General features: G+C 40.7%; 1 protein-coding gene across 3 annotated transcripts in view; it reads right to left on the minus strand.

Annotated features, from left to right (window-relative positions):
• The window catches only part of SEPHS1 (selenophosphate synthetase 1), a 25,028-nt gene continuing 12,505 nt past the window's right edge, over positions 1-12,523 (minus strand). For all 3 annotated transcript variants that reach the window (XM_072858043.1, XM_072858034.1, XM_072858051.1), the window contains exons 5-9: positions 12,227-12,381; positions 11,325-11,415; positions 7,853-7,952; positions 6,120-6,332; positions 1-796 (exon numbers count right to left, since the gene is read on the minus strand). In XM_072858043.1, coding sequence (XP_072714144.1) covers positions 582-796; positions 6,120-6,332; positions 7,853-7,952; positions 11,325-11,415; positions 12,227-12,381 — 774 coding nt within the window. In that variant the 3' untranslated portion in view covers positions 1-581. The remainder of the gene's footprint in view (positions 797-6,119; positions 6,333-7,852; positions 7,953-11,324; positions 11,416-12,226; positions 12,382-12,523) is intronic.

A 12,523-nucleotide genomic window follows, 5' to 3' on the forward strand; every position in this document is an offset into this window, starting at 1 on the left:
ATTTAAACAGAGTGCACTACCAAGCGATGTCCAGGGTCATAGATGCTCTTGGTAAGACTAAACCTTACAAAAAAAAAAAATCTTAAAAATCAAAGATTGAATGTAATCATGCAACCCTCTTACTACTGGGTATACCCACTGTGTCGCTTATCAATTTATTGCCTTTCTGGAATATCACTCAAGGCATCAAAGTTAGACTTATGATAAATATACATATAATGAAAGGACACAAACTGCTATTTGACACTACTACTGGTAATGTCTGTGCTACGTGAAAGCACCTTTAAAAAGAGCCTATGCGGCAAGAGATAAGTGTCTAAAGATTCAAAATGAATCAACAGTATTGGATAACAATATAATTCTCAACTCAGAAGCTGCCTCAAGATTAGGTGCATCTTCAGTTAATGTAACAGGAAAAAAAGGCAATGGATTTTATTTTATTAATTGTATCCACTCATAAACTGACCTAAGGCCACCAGATGTGCAGACACAACAAGTTTTCTTTTCTTTTTACAGTTCTTTAAATTGTAGGATGATAAAGGAATAGATCTATTTAAAAACAAACAGCTATTTCATCTATATTAAGAGGTGGCACCGGGCGTTGGGTTCACGTTCTGAGTGGCCACCTGTGGTGCGACTTCAATGATTCGTGGTTTGTCTATAATTCTGGCCGTGCGGTTGCCCTTCTCTACAATGCCGATAATCCATGCTTGGTGACCTTCGCCGTATTTTGGAGACTTGATCTCGGCGCAGAAACGTGCTGCCTGTTCTCGTGGTAAACAGATGAGGAGGCCTCCTGCAAAGAAAAAAAGCAGAGCATTAAAACATCTGATTGCAAAGCATTTCAACCTTGATCTGCCAAATCCCTATTTAGACAAGCACTCGGTGACTTCAGTGGATTCTGTCGAACTCCAAGGACTCCAAGAGAAGACACGGTGGAAGTCTGAGCTCTTGCTTTACAGAAAGAAGTCTGTGCCTGAATTCAGTGTTTAGTGGGTATGTAAATGAAGCCAAATACACACAAAAGATGTTGGCAAAAGAATATCATACTGATGCCAACAAATGACATACTGAAACAACACCAGCATTGTAAACTTCCAACAGAGGACTGCGAAGTGCCTCTACACAGAAACATTTTGGATAAAAGGTCATATGCAGATACCTATAACCACATATTGGTAGCAGCTGATTCTGCAAGTAATCCCATTGCCTGCAATGAAATCATTCATCAAAGTAGGGACTACTATCGGAGAATGCAAGAGGCAGAAAATTAAACATAGGCTTGATCCAGTGCTCCCTGTGACAGTCCTTTTGACCCCTCTGTTGGGGAATTTTCTAACCTTTTGTAGCCTTTCCCATAAGATTTTTTTCTCAGGGACAACTGAAAAATATTTTATTTACTAATGAATGCTTTTCAGAAGCAACACAATAACTAGTTAGCAAGCTTGCCATTCAGTTATTAAACCCAAGAACACTTCCATTATAAGAATCCCAGAGCACAGAAAAAGGTGGCTTCGCAAGTGAATTACTAGAATGAGTTTCATTGTCAGCTCTGGCACAAATTTCCAGGGGGCTCTGACCAAATCATTAAATGTTTTGGTGCTACCCTTTATCACTAGGGTATTCAGGTTTTCTATATCCCTTACCTTTTCACATTTATGCTATGTTGCAAAGGTGTGAAGCACTGCAACACAGAGCAGCAAACTCATCTGCAAATGCCTAATTAAACCTCAACGCATTGTACGCTACATGCGGTTTGCGCAGCTCGCGTCTGGACACTGTGCTGTATTCTGACACGCAGCAGCCTCTTGTAAGGGCTGTTAAAATATCATCTCCCATTGGAAAATGTTTGGAGAGCACAGGCAAGAGAGTATATTCACGTAAACAGGAATTTGGGCACATGCTGAGGCTTGCTTACTCTTAAAAAGAGTTATTTGACTCAAAGTCTCCTTGTCCGGGCGAAGGGCATCAGTCAGCAGCACAAGTCGTGCCACCAGCTCTGAGCCAACCCTGGGGGCGAAGGGCCACCTGCTGAGCCAGCCACCCTGGGCTTGGTGCCACCTCCTCTTCTGTGGCCCTTGGACAGCTTCTTAGCACCTTGGGCGCCTTTATGTTTGCTTTTCCAAGCAAACAGTCCTCTCTGTGGTGACTAAAGACACTTTTAATTTAAGGCGTGAGGAAGAAGCAGCTACTGAACACGAGGAATTATTTATAAGCATACACGGAAGTGTGAAAGTTATTTTTTAGGTTCTATATGAAGCAAATGAGTGTGCCATCCAGAAAAACGCCTACCTCTCTCAGACATTTCAGAACATAACATCCAGGTACTTCCATCAAAAACAACAAAAAATCCAGAAACTTGAAAGACAGTGTTTAAGCTACTCCAGATGTAACAGACAAATCAATTGCAAAGGAATTATGTGCCATTCCTGTGGAAGGCTCTAAATCAAATTGAAGAGAAACGTACGTCATGGTGCAAGTGAGTCAGGGAAGAGGTTTACAAGTGGTAGTGCAGAGAACGTGCTAACTAGCCAGAAGGGAGGAGTTGAAGTGTGGTGAAAAAGGAAATAAGAAGGAGCACAAGAATAATCTTCACTCAATTATCTTTTCCCCACACACTCTCTTTCTGCAATCTTCTGTCACTTGGACGCATACCCTGTTAACATTCTTTGGCAAGATCAGAAAAATGTACAAAATCCCAGTTTCCAATCAAAAATCACTTCCCACCTGCTGGCTGCATCCCACAGTTTGATCAGTAACCCTTAACAGAGGCTATAGGCTACCTTTGATCAGTAGTAGGATACCTGTCTGCAGGGATTATATTTCTCTGGTAGACTGACCAGTCTCTTGAACCCTTTGGGTAAGTCCTTAAGGTTTTCCACTATGTATTTTAGTCTAGTCTATTCTATGTTACTGGCATTCCCAGCTGCTCTGGTTTTTGTCCCATGGACAAATACAAGGAGTCTTCACCTGGGCAAGATCACAGCCATCAGGAGTTAAAGTTGTTGCAACATTCCTGTGGAAAATGAAGCAGCATTTCATGGTGTACCAAGTTTTTGAGGTCTGCATCAGCCACCGCTGAAGAGAAAGCAAATGGACTGCAGATGGAATGAACAAATAGCTGTGGTGGTTTGAGAGCTGGCTGCACCCTTCTTTTGGGGGTTGAAAGGACACAGATACTCGGTATCTGTCCTGGCTTACCTTTCTAAAAATCTATGGGGTTTTTTGGTAGGAGGTTTTGAATATTGTTGGTTTTAACTGTTCTAATGCAAGCAGGGAACTGGACAGAAAACTTCAAAAGCAGACTAGACAGAGCTTTGCAATTAAGAGCAGAGATACAAACAGTTCATGAATCAAAACCAAGCGTCCTTGCTCCTGCTAATGGCTCTCTCCCACAATGACTAACAAAAGGATAAGATCATTAGCCTTGCCTCTTGTCAGGCACTAACACAGCCCTTCTTTTCTACCCATCTGCCTATTTCCACCAAATCTGCAGAAACACCACAGTGTTGAGATACTTTTACTACACTAAAAAAGTTGGCCTACACCAGCCAACAGTTTATTAGCAGAGGACTGACAAAAATACACACATGCATGAATAGCCCATATAGAGTAACTTTGTAACTTTTTCTGCAAACAGCCAGTCTAATAAACAGAATTAAGTCTTTTTGAAACGAAATGCCTGATTGCAACTTACCAAAGAGTTTGCTACAAGAGAGAGCAAAATAATGTTAAACTGCAATTTTAAGAAAATACACCATAAGCAAGAGTGCCTGCAGGATGGAACAGATGACATAACAGATCTTTCCAACACTGGCTTTTGTCAACAGGTGCCCAGCAAATGCGCACTGGAAAAAACACAACAGTCTTAAAATCCATTCAAATAATTTTCCAGCAAATTTCTCATTGCCTGCCCACTCTGCTGAAAAACATCTCTTCACACATGAAGAAGCTACAGACAGAGCATTTCTGGAAGTTTACGACAACAGAGAAAGAGTGTATCTATATTACACGCTGAGCAGCCCCCCAAAAGGCATCCTCACAACTGGATAGAGGCACAGCAAGCCACATGCTCGCCTTCATATAAATCAACCCCATGACGTGAAGTGCACAAACATCGTGGGTCTGAATGCTAACGAGCCATCCCAGCATACCATGCCCCAGCTAATACACACTGCTGCAATGTATCAGGCTATCCAGCGTAAGCCTAAAGCCTGTGGGACTGCAGTTATATAGCTTTCAGACCAGAGCTATTGTGTCCATGTGGCTACGGATCTTTCTAATATTTGGCAGACACCGCCCTGTAACAAATCCCTATAGCCACCTCTAATGTGAGAAATGCAACGCTGTGATGAAATCAAATATACGTGTTCTGAGGCACCCAAAGTTCACAAATAACCAGACACGTCTTGCTGGTTTTTCCATCATCATCTATGTACGTTGAAATGCAAGCCACTCAGCGTTTCAAAGACACCTCTTGCTCTCAATCCCAAAAGAGATTCTGAAGTCGACTGTTTTCTGCTTCCAAGTACTCTCACAGCAGTGCGCACATCTGCACCGTTTTACATTCCTTCAGTGAAAAGACAGAATTGGATATCCCCAGGGTACAGGATGGGCAGCTCTGAAGACTCAAGCACTCAGTTTGCTGCTAAACCATTCCCATGCCAACTGCTATACAAACCTCTGCCACAGCCACTCACCTGACCAGCTCTGTGTCCACGCTATTTTTTGGACTCTTCGCAACCGATAACAAATGCTACTAGCACTTTGGTTATGTGGACTCCTGGGTAGTAAGAATCTCTCTGGTGCCACCAACCTTATTGACAAAGCTTGCCAAACTGCCACCAGATATTTCTGGTCTCTGCTGCCTGATGCTGGATTTGAACTCTTGAAAGGGTTCACATCCCATATCCTATTACACATCATCTGAGCCATACAGTCTCTGTAGGACAGAGTGTCTGTTTAAACACAGATGGCTAAGGAACAATTCAGCAGATCATGATTAAGTTGTGTATTCACTAGGGGAAAAGTTTATGGCTCTCACTGTGATGCTTCTTTCCAGATCTTCAGACTGTTTTGCTTCAAGGGGCCCCCTCTGTTGTGAACTGCAGAGAACTTGGATGATACTTTTGGAGAGCAGGAAGAGAGGGTGGAGAAATGAGATAAGAGAAGAGACAGATTTTTTGCTACATCTTCTCTATTTCCCAAAGAGAAAGAAAAGTCAGATTAAAGAAGAAAAACAAGATGGAACAGGGCAGAAGATTCAAGGGGAAAATGAAGTATAGAGACTTCCAGCAGAAGACACTGATCATGCTAGTCAGCAAAGTGGCTTGCACTTAGTAATAAGGCAACTTTCAAACATCAGAAATTCTTATCACCTGATGACTGTTTGAATGCTTATCTGAAATGAACTTGGTGTCTGTAGTCCAATTCTCAGTACACGTCTGTTGTATGCACTGTCACTGCAAGCAGCAGCTTTATTAAATAGAGAACTCAAGCAATGAATGGGTTGGAGACCAAATTCTTTTTTTTTCTTTTTTTTGCTGCTAGTCATTGTCCCTTGAAGTCAGATTTCATAAACATATGGGAGAAAATCTATATTATTGGATGTCTGTATGCTGTGGATAGAGGTGGCCTCAGTTGCCGAGACCGTCCCATTCAGCACTACACTTCACACATATTCATGAGAAACAAAACACCACTCGTTTGACTGGCAAACCTACTGCAGGTGGCTTTACCTTTGAGAAACCTGTGTCAGCTGTGCTGGGATTTTCAGACATCTACTGTTCTGGAGTTAACCGCTAAGAGAAAAATAGGTTTCAAAAGAATTCAGAATAATCTCACTAACTCCAAACTGCAAAATGGTCTAGATACAGCAAGGGTTTCTATAATAGTGTTTCATACAGAAGTAGAAGGCATTCAGAATAAGATGGTGGTTTGGAAGTTAGGATGAAGAAGTTAATTGTGAACAGTTGTGTGGCTAATGCTCATTAAGCTTGGCTATATGCCAAACCAACTGTGACTCTGAATGCAAAGCACATGATTTGTACGTCTGAGAAGTTATTAAATTCTAACATGGAAGTGTAGGGAAGAAAGAGGGTGGTACAACTGTCACCTACCTGAAGTCTCTGGACAAGTCCCGTGCATGAGGCCAAACATATTGCCACAAGCCTTACTGACAGCAGCCATCTTAGCAAGAACAGGAAGGTTATGAATAACAAAGGACACCTCATTTCGCTGCTGCTTGGCAAGGTTTTGTGCATGCCCCAGGATTCCAAATCCTGTGATGTCTGTAGCTGCATGTGCATTGAAAGTGTGCATGAGTCCAGCAGCTACAAGGGGGGGGAGAAAAAAAAATTAGAAAAAAATTATCAAGAAAAGCAATGCTTCAACAATATTGTGCAGAGTTTGAATGAAGTTGCATACCTTTAATTTGAATCAGGCTGGGTTACTGTTTAAATTAAGAAAAAAAATATGCTTGAAGGAACTGGAATTCACCAATACTGCATGTAACCCTTAAAAAATTCAACTTGTATTTAAGGTATTAAATTATGCTGAAAATCCAGCACAGAAGGTATATTTATCAGCATGCTCTATTAAACATGTGCTACTAATTTATATTAGCAATCTAAGAAACAGGGGTTTGCTCCAGATTCAAACTTCCCAAAGTTGAGGGCCAGAGAGGTTCTGAGCTCAGCTTTGCTTCATTAAGGGCAAGGACCAGACTCATCCTGGGTCAGTTTTCTCACACCTCTTTCCCTGACACTCCGTAAACCTATCACATCAGAACTTAAGTTCTGGACACTTAAACTTTAAGAGCTTAAGAACAAAGCCTGCAGGTTGTGGGGGAAGGGCCCCAGCCTCCCCACCTATGCATTCATTAAATTCTTGGGCATTTGCAACTACAGAGCCCTGGGTGGGAGAAGGGCACCCCTGCATGCAGGACAATAGCTCCAGTTAAGAATATTTAAGTGTTGTTAAAGGTGCCTGACAAGAGTGAGTGGAGAAAAACAAAACCAAGAATGCTTTGCCCTTCCTTGGTGCTTCCCAATACATGAGCAGGACCCTGGTCATTTATTTTTCCTGGAATACTTTGTGAAAGAATGAAAAACCAGTGGGATGACATAACAAATACCAAATGAAAACTGAATAAATGGGAGAAGAGATATTTAACTATCCCTGTTCCTTCAACTGAGAAGTAAGGAAACAGCTAATTCAATTCTCTGCTCCTCCAAAGATACTTTGAACAAAGAAGGGAAATCCTGGATTAAAATTTCTAGGGTAAAAGCAGAACCTTCCCCCTACCAAAATTAAAAGAAAAAAAAAACAACAAACCCACAAAATCAGGAAAAAAAACCCCAACAAACTAGAAAAGAAAACATGTGGTACGTATTCCACACTTTGGGAAGCACATAACATGACAAAATTAAAAAAATAAAAATTTAAATTGAAGCATAGAAAAATGAAGAGCTTTTCTATTTTATTCTATTTCAAATTTTTTTAACGTTATTACAGTCAGGCCCTCATGAAGTCTCTAGGCACAGAAGATAAGGAACAAATCCAATATATTTCCCTTTAAAACATCCTCTAACTCACTGGGATGTTACTCGCATCACTCACATGAGTCATAATCATCTCCAGCAGCATTTGTGTTTTTGCTGTATAATTAAAAGGGGGCGTTTGATTTTAATTTGCTTGCTTCACAAACACTGAACAGCAGAAAGATGGGGCAGCAGGAAGGGATAAAGCAGCTGTGTCATATTTCCCCACAGCAATGAAATGAAATTAAGTATGGAATTGGAAAAACCCACAACCTCCCCTCTGCCCCCCCAACACACACATCTCTTCTTACCTGTTCTGTTCAGTCGTGCCATATTCATCATTGCTTCCTGGTATGCTAGTTCTACATCTTCTTGTGTTACCACTAGTTTGATTTTATTCCACTTTTCTGGCTAATGGATGAAATAAAGATGATTCTTTTAGATTTTCAGCTGTATATTTTAAAGCACACCCTTACCACTTTAAAAAAACCCTTCATCCAAAATGTACTACTTTTTTTTTTTTTTAACTCAGATAAAGAGGAGCAAAAGGTTCAACAGTCAGAGGCCTGTGCCTTACTCTGCTGTACCTAAGTGAAGTTCCATTTAAAGATCTATTAGGCAATAAGCACCTCAAATCTTGCTTTCAGCAGCAGAGTGGAGTGGAATAACCTACCCTAGGGCAAAGAACTCCTTTCAAGGCAACTCTCTGGCTTGAACTCTGTGGCCAAATGAAAAGAACTTTGTTGCTGGATGTTGAGATTTGTAATCTCTGGCTTCTTGGTTTTTTAAGAGAAAACTCTTGATTTCACATCTGGACACTTTGATCAAGAAAGGCCACTGATATCCACAAGTCGAGGTCAGAGGAACGTATGCCAAGGCAGGATGTAATCACTCTAGTGAGTTAGGATTAAAGCAGTTTCATAAGCTTTACAGTTTAATAACAGCATCTCCTTCCACCCATTCTCCAGTGTCTTGTATGAACTCATGCCTCCATCACATACTAAGCAATGCTTTTCATACCAAAAGGCTCTCAGAACAATTTAGGAAATGGTACCTTTATAAAGGGCAATTGTTTCATTCAAAACTGAAGTAATTCCAGATCCAGAATAAAACAAAGCAACCATTTAGCTCTTAAGAGCAATGCTACAAACTGGTTTAATTTTCTTCTATTTTTGCAATGGAAATAAAATTACAAAGAACTGAAAGTAAACAAAAAATAGGATTTTTGACACCACAATGCCTACACTGCCATTCCACAGACTAAATGCATAGAACAAACTTCTTACTAAACCAAAGGTGCAAAAACTACTAAGAATTGGTATATGATGCTGCACTGGGGAAGGATCTTGTTAAAGAGGCTCTTATCCTTAGCAAATGAGCACTGACTTTGAGGGGTGTAAGAGAGAAGCCAGAAATGCCAAGAGGGGGAAAGAGACTGGTCAGCCAAAACAAAATCATTTGTTAAAGAGCAAGGAAGTATAGCAGTAAGATCAGAGCTTCTGAAATTAGGCTGAACTGGGTCTGACCAATTAAGAGAGAGCAAGTAAAAAAAAAAAAAAAAAAAAATGAGGCTATTAGAGAGGGGACAGAATAGTGATTATTCTTCCTGCGGGTATGACTGAAAAAAAACGAGCAGTCATTCTGCCTTAGTTTTCAAAAACACGGTTCTGAGGCTGATCATGGGATGGAAACCAGTCAGATGATGGGAATGGAAATCACAAATGAGTTGGAAGCAGAACTCAAGGCTGAGGCTAGAAGAGCCACAAACACAGGTAGGATACAAATCAAGATGCAAATTCCTCTCCACTATAGCAATCAGATACTGGGGTTAGTAGAGAGGAAATAAAGGCAGCAAAGTTCACAAAAATCCCCAAACAACTTTTAAAAGCAAGCTTAGATTTCCAAATGGGAAGTGTTTGGAGGCAACAGCAAGAGCTAGAAAACCCCTTCTAAAGGGGCCCCTCACAGCAACCCCTTTCATGCTTTTTCAGCTGAAAGAGGAAAAGGCAAAGGGATGCCCATTCCCAGCTGTGGACCAGCCTAATCAGTCCACATCATCAGCCTGGCAGCCACAGACAGCAAACAGCTTCATCACCCCTAGCACACCCCTGACCTGGTCCCCTGGGGCCCCGACAGGGCCCAGCTCCCTGCAGACTCTTTGCAGTCTCTTCCTTTGCACCCGATGGCAGCTGCTGCCAGCAACACAGCTGGGGCTTGGCTGCAACAATGCTGGCAGCAACCAAGCAAGGAGGACAAATTTTGCCTCCATTTGGATCGTCCTTTCACTTGTCACCAGGAACTCATTTGCTACTGCTCTGTTTAAATACCTCAGCTTTTAGTTGTTGTGGGTTGTTTTTTTTTAATTTGTTTTGCAGCCACGTATCTCTACACTCCAGCTTTCCTTTCTTGCGTACGCATAAACTTGCTGCACTATGTACCTTCTCCCACATACTTTTCAATACAAATTCCCTACCGAAATTTGATTTATGGGTGAATTTGTGATGGGTAATTCTAGTTTCACTTTCCCTACTCTTTCACAAAACAAAGCTGAAGAAAAGGCACCACAGCTACTCAGAAATTTTCCTATCACAATCAAAGATATATGCGGTTTACACATAATAGGAGGATTGATTTCCTTGCTGTCCTCGTTTTTCAGACCAGAAAGCATTTCTGGTTGACAGTCAAGGAAATTAGAAGTACTTGAAATATGCTGAAATTCAGAATATCCTTAATTTGCAAGTCTGTTTGTCAGTACAATAATAGATATGTTAAGAAGGAACATTATGGCCAGAAAACATACTATAAAATTGGTGTCTTGTTGTTTCACTTCATTTTCATATCAAGATTATCTGAGGCCCTGATCCTTATATCTGATTGGAAAATGCAGGATTCTGCAGAGGTCAAAATTGCTAGGCCAGACCCTATGAAGAAGGAGAAAAATATTTTTTCTTGTTGCTCATGCTTCTGACTCCAATGAAGGTTTAAGCTGGTTCTCTCCCACTTCTGCTAACACAGGCTTTGTAATTAGAATTCATCTGACAATGTAGTGGCCAACAGCCAAGACAAAGTAGATTCCAGCTCACTCCTCTGCCAGTCTATTGGCTCAGTAGTCCCAAAAGTAGAAAAGATGCATCTTTTTAAAGTGTAAACTGAGCAGTTATAATTCTGAAGACACGTACTGGGAGCCAGACAACATAAGCAGATGCCAATTTTGCAGTCACTTTTCAGTTCAGTAGTTACATTTTTGCCTGAAGTAACAGATGGAAGTATGTCTACATACACAATGCTGCTAGAAATATTCTTATTGAATGCACAGGGTAATACATGTGAAATGCAGATATACTTCCATGTACACAAGCAGAAAGCCCATGAACACAGACAGCAATCTTGGCCTAGTTGCCATCAATAAGCTTTTGCCAATTACTTTGGCAGGTGGAGCAGGGCATAATTTTACCCAGGGTGCTAGTCTGTTGTTCTGTTAGTAAACAATTTTGTTTATTACAGCAATGCCTGAGAACTAACTAAGAATTAGATGCAATTAAGATGGGTTCACTAAGCACAAAATAGTAAACTGTCTCGATTCCAAGAGTTTTGCACATAAGCAGGTAATGCTGACACACCAAGGAGGAAGGAGGTGAGAGAGGTGGTAGACCATTCCCAACTGAGCCCTCAGTGTACTCATTACACTGCTGAACTTTGTCATTTTAAGGTTTTGAGGGAATGAGGAAGGTCACCTTTAACTCACACCCCTCTTCCCTATTTCTTTTTTTGCAGTGTACTCACAATATCTAGCCACTGGTGTACAGCTACAGCCACTTGTGTTCCCAAGGGTTTAGTTAATACAAGCACATCTCCCGGCACTGCATTGTCTGGCCTGAAAACAAAGAATTCATATATTAATTACATAGCAAGATTCACACACGTTATTAGGAATAAGTGCTGATAATTACATTTTCACAGACCCATGTATCTTGTTGCACAGTTAAAAAACTGACTAATTGCAGAATTACCCTTTGGGATTCATTGCCATGGGATATTATTGAGCAAAAAGCTGCAAACTTATTTAGAAGTGCTAATCTTTCTTTCTTGGAATATAACAATGCTCGCAATCAGACACACACAAAATTACATCTTTTCTTTCAATTTACTGGAGACGTAAGATAGGATAGAGAAAAAAATTGACCTTTGTTACTTCAGGGTATAAGATAACCATCATTAGGATCACAAATTCATTTGTATAGTGTAACATGCCACAGTGGGACATTCAAAAATCAGCTACTGTTAAATGGACAGAATGCTGTAAACACAGCAATTCTGGAGTCCTCTATAGCCACTAATAGGATAACTGGGAGATGGTTTAAAATGTATGTATAAATATGACAAATTTATGTCCCAAAAGAGTCTTCAATACCTTTAAAGGTTAGAAGCATAACTCTCCTGTCAAAAGGAGAATAGGATCAAAAGATACTGAGGGGTGGGGAGAAGTAAAAGGACATCCTGTTTAAAAAAGCAAGTATGTACAAAAGAGATGTGGCATCTGTTGAGTAGTAAGGACAAATGCAAGCAGGAGAAGGTACTGCTTTATTCATCAGGAGACAGATTAGAAGATCACAACACGGTATTAAAGGATTTTTTACTGTATCCCTTCAGACCAGTGCCTTTGATTGTTTAGCGATTTAACTTACATTATAAATTCATTAGGCTGACAGACTGTCGTGGCCACTCCTCCTAAAACAATCCAGGGATTTAACACTGTTTGGCCACCAGTAACAGATGTTCCTGCCTCTTCTGCTGCATCTTTGAAACCCTGGATAATTAGAGGCATCACTTTGTCTCTTTCCTAGAGATCAAAACAGAAGTCAGAGTTCCATACACAGCAGTGCTTGTCATTTCCAGACTGGTCCAGGGCTTTTAATCCCTCAAGCCAAATGCCCTCATGGCAAATAGTTCATGACAGAAAAGCCAGCCTTAGGAAGAGGTTA

Source organism: Ciconia boyciana, chromosome 1, assembly GCF_034638445.1.
Source record: "Ciconia boyciana chromosome 1, ASM3463844v1, whole genome shotgun sequence".
NCBI classification, from domain to species: Eukaryota; Metazoa; Chordata; class Aves; order Ciconiiformes; family Ciconiidae; genus Ciconia; species Ciconia boyciana.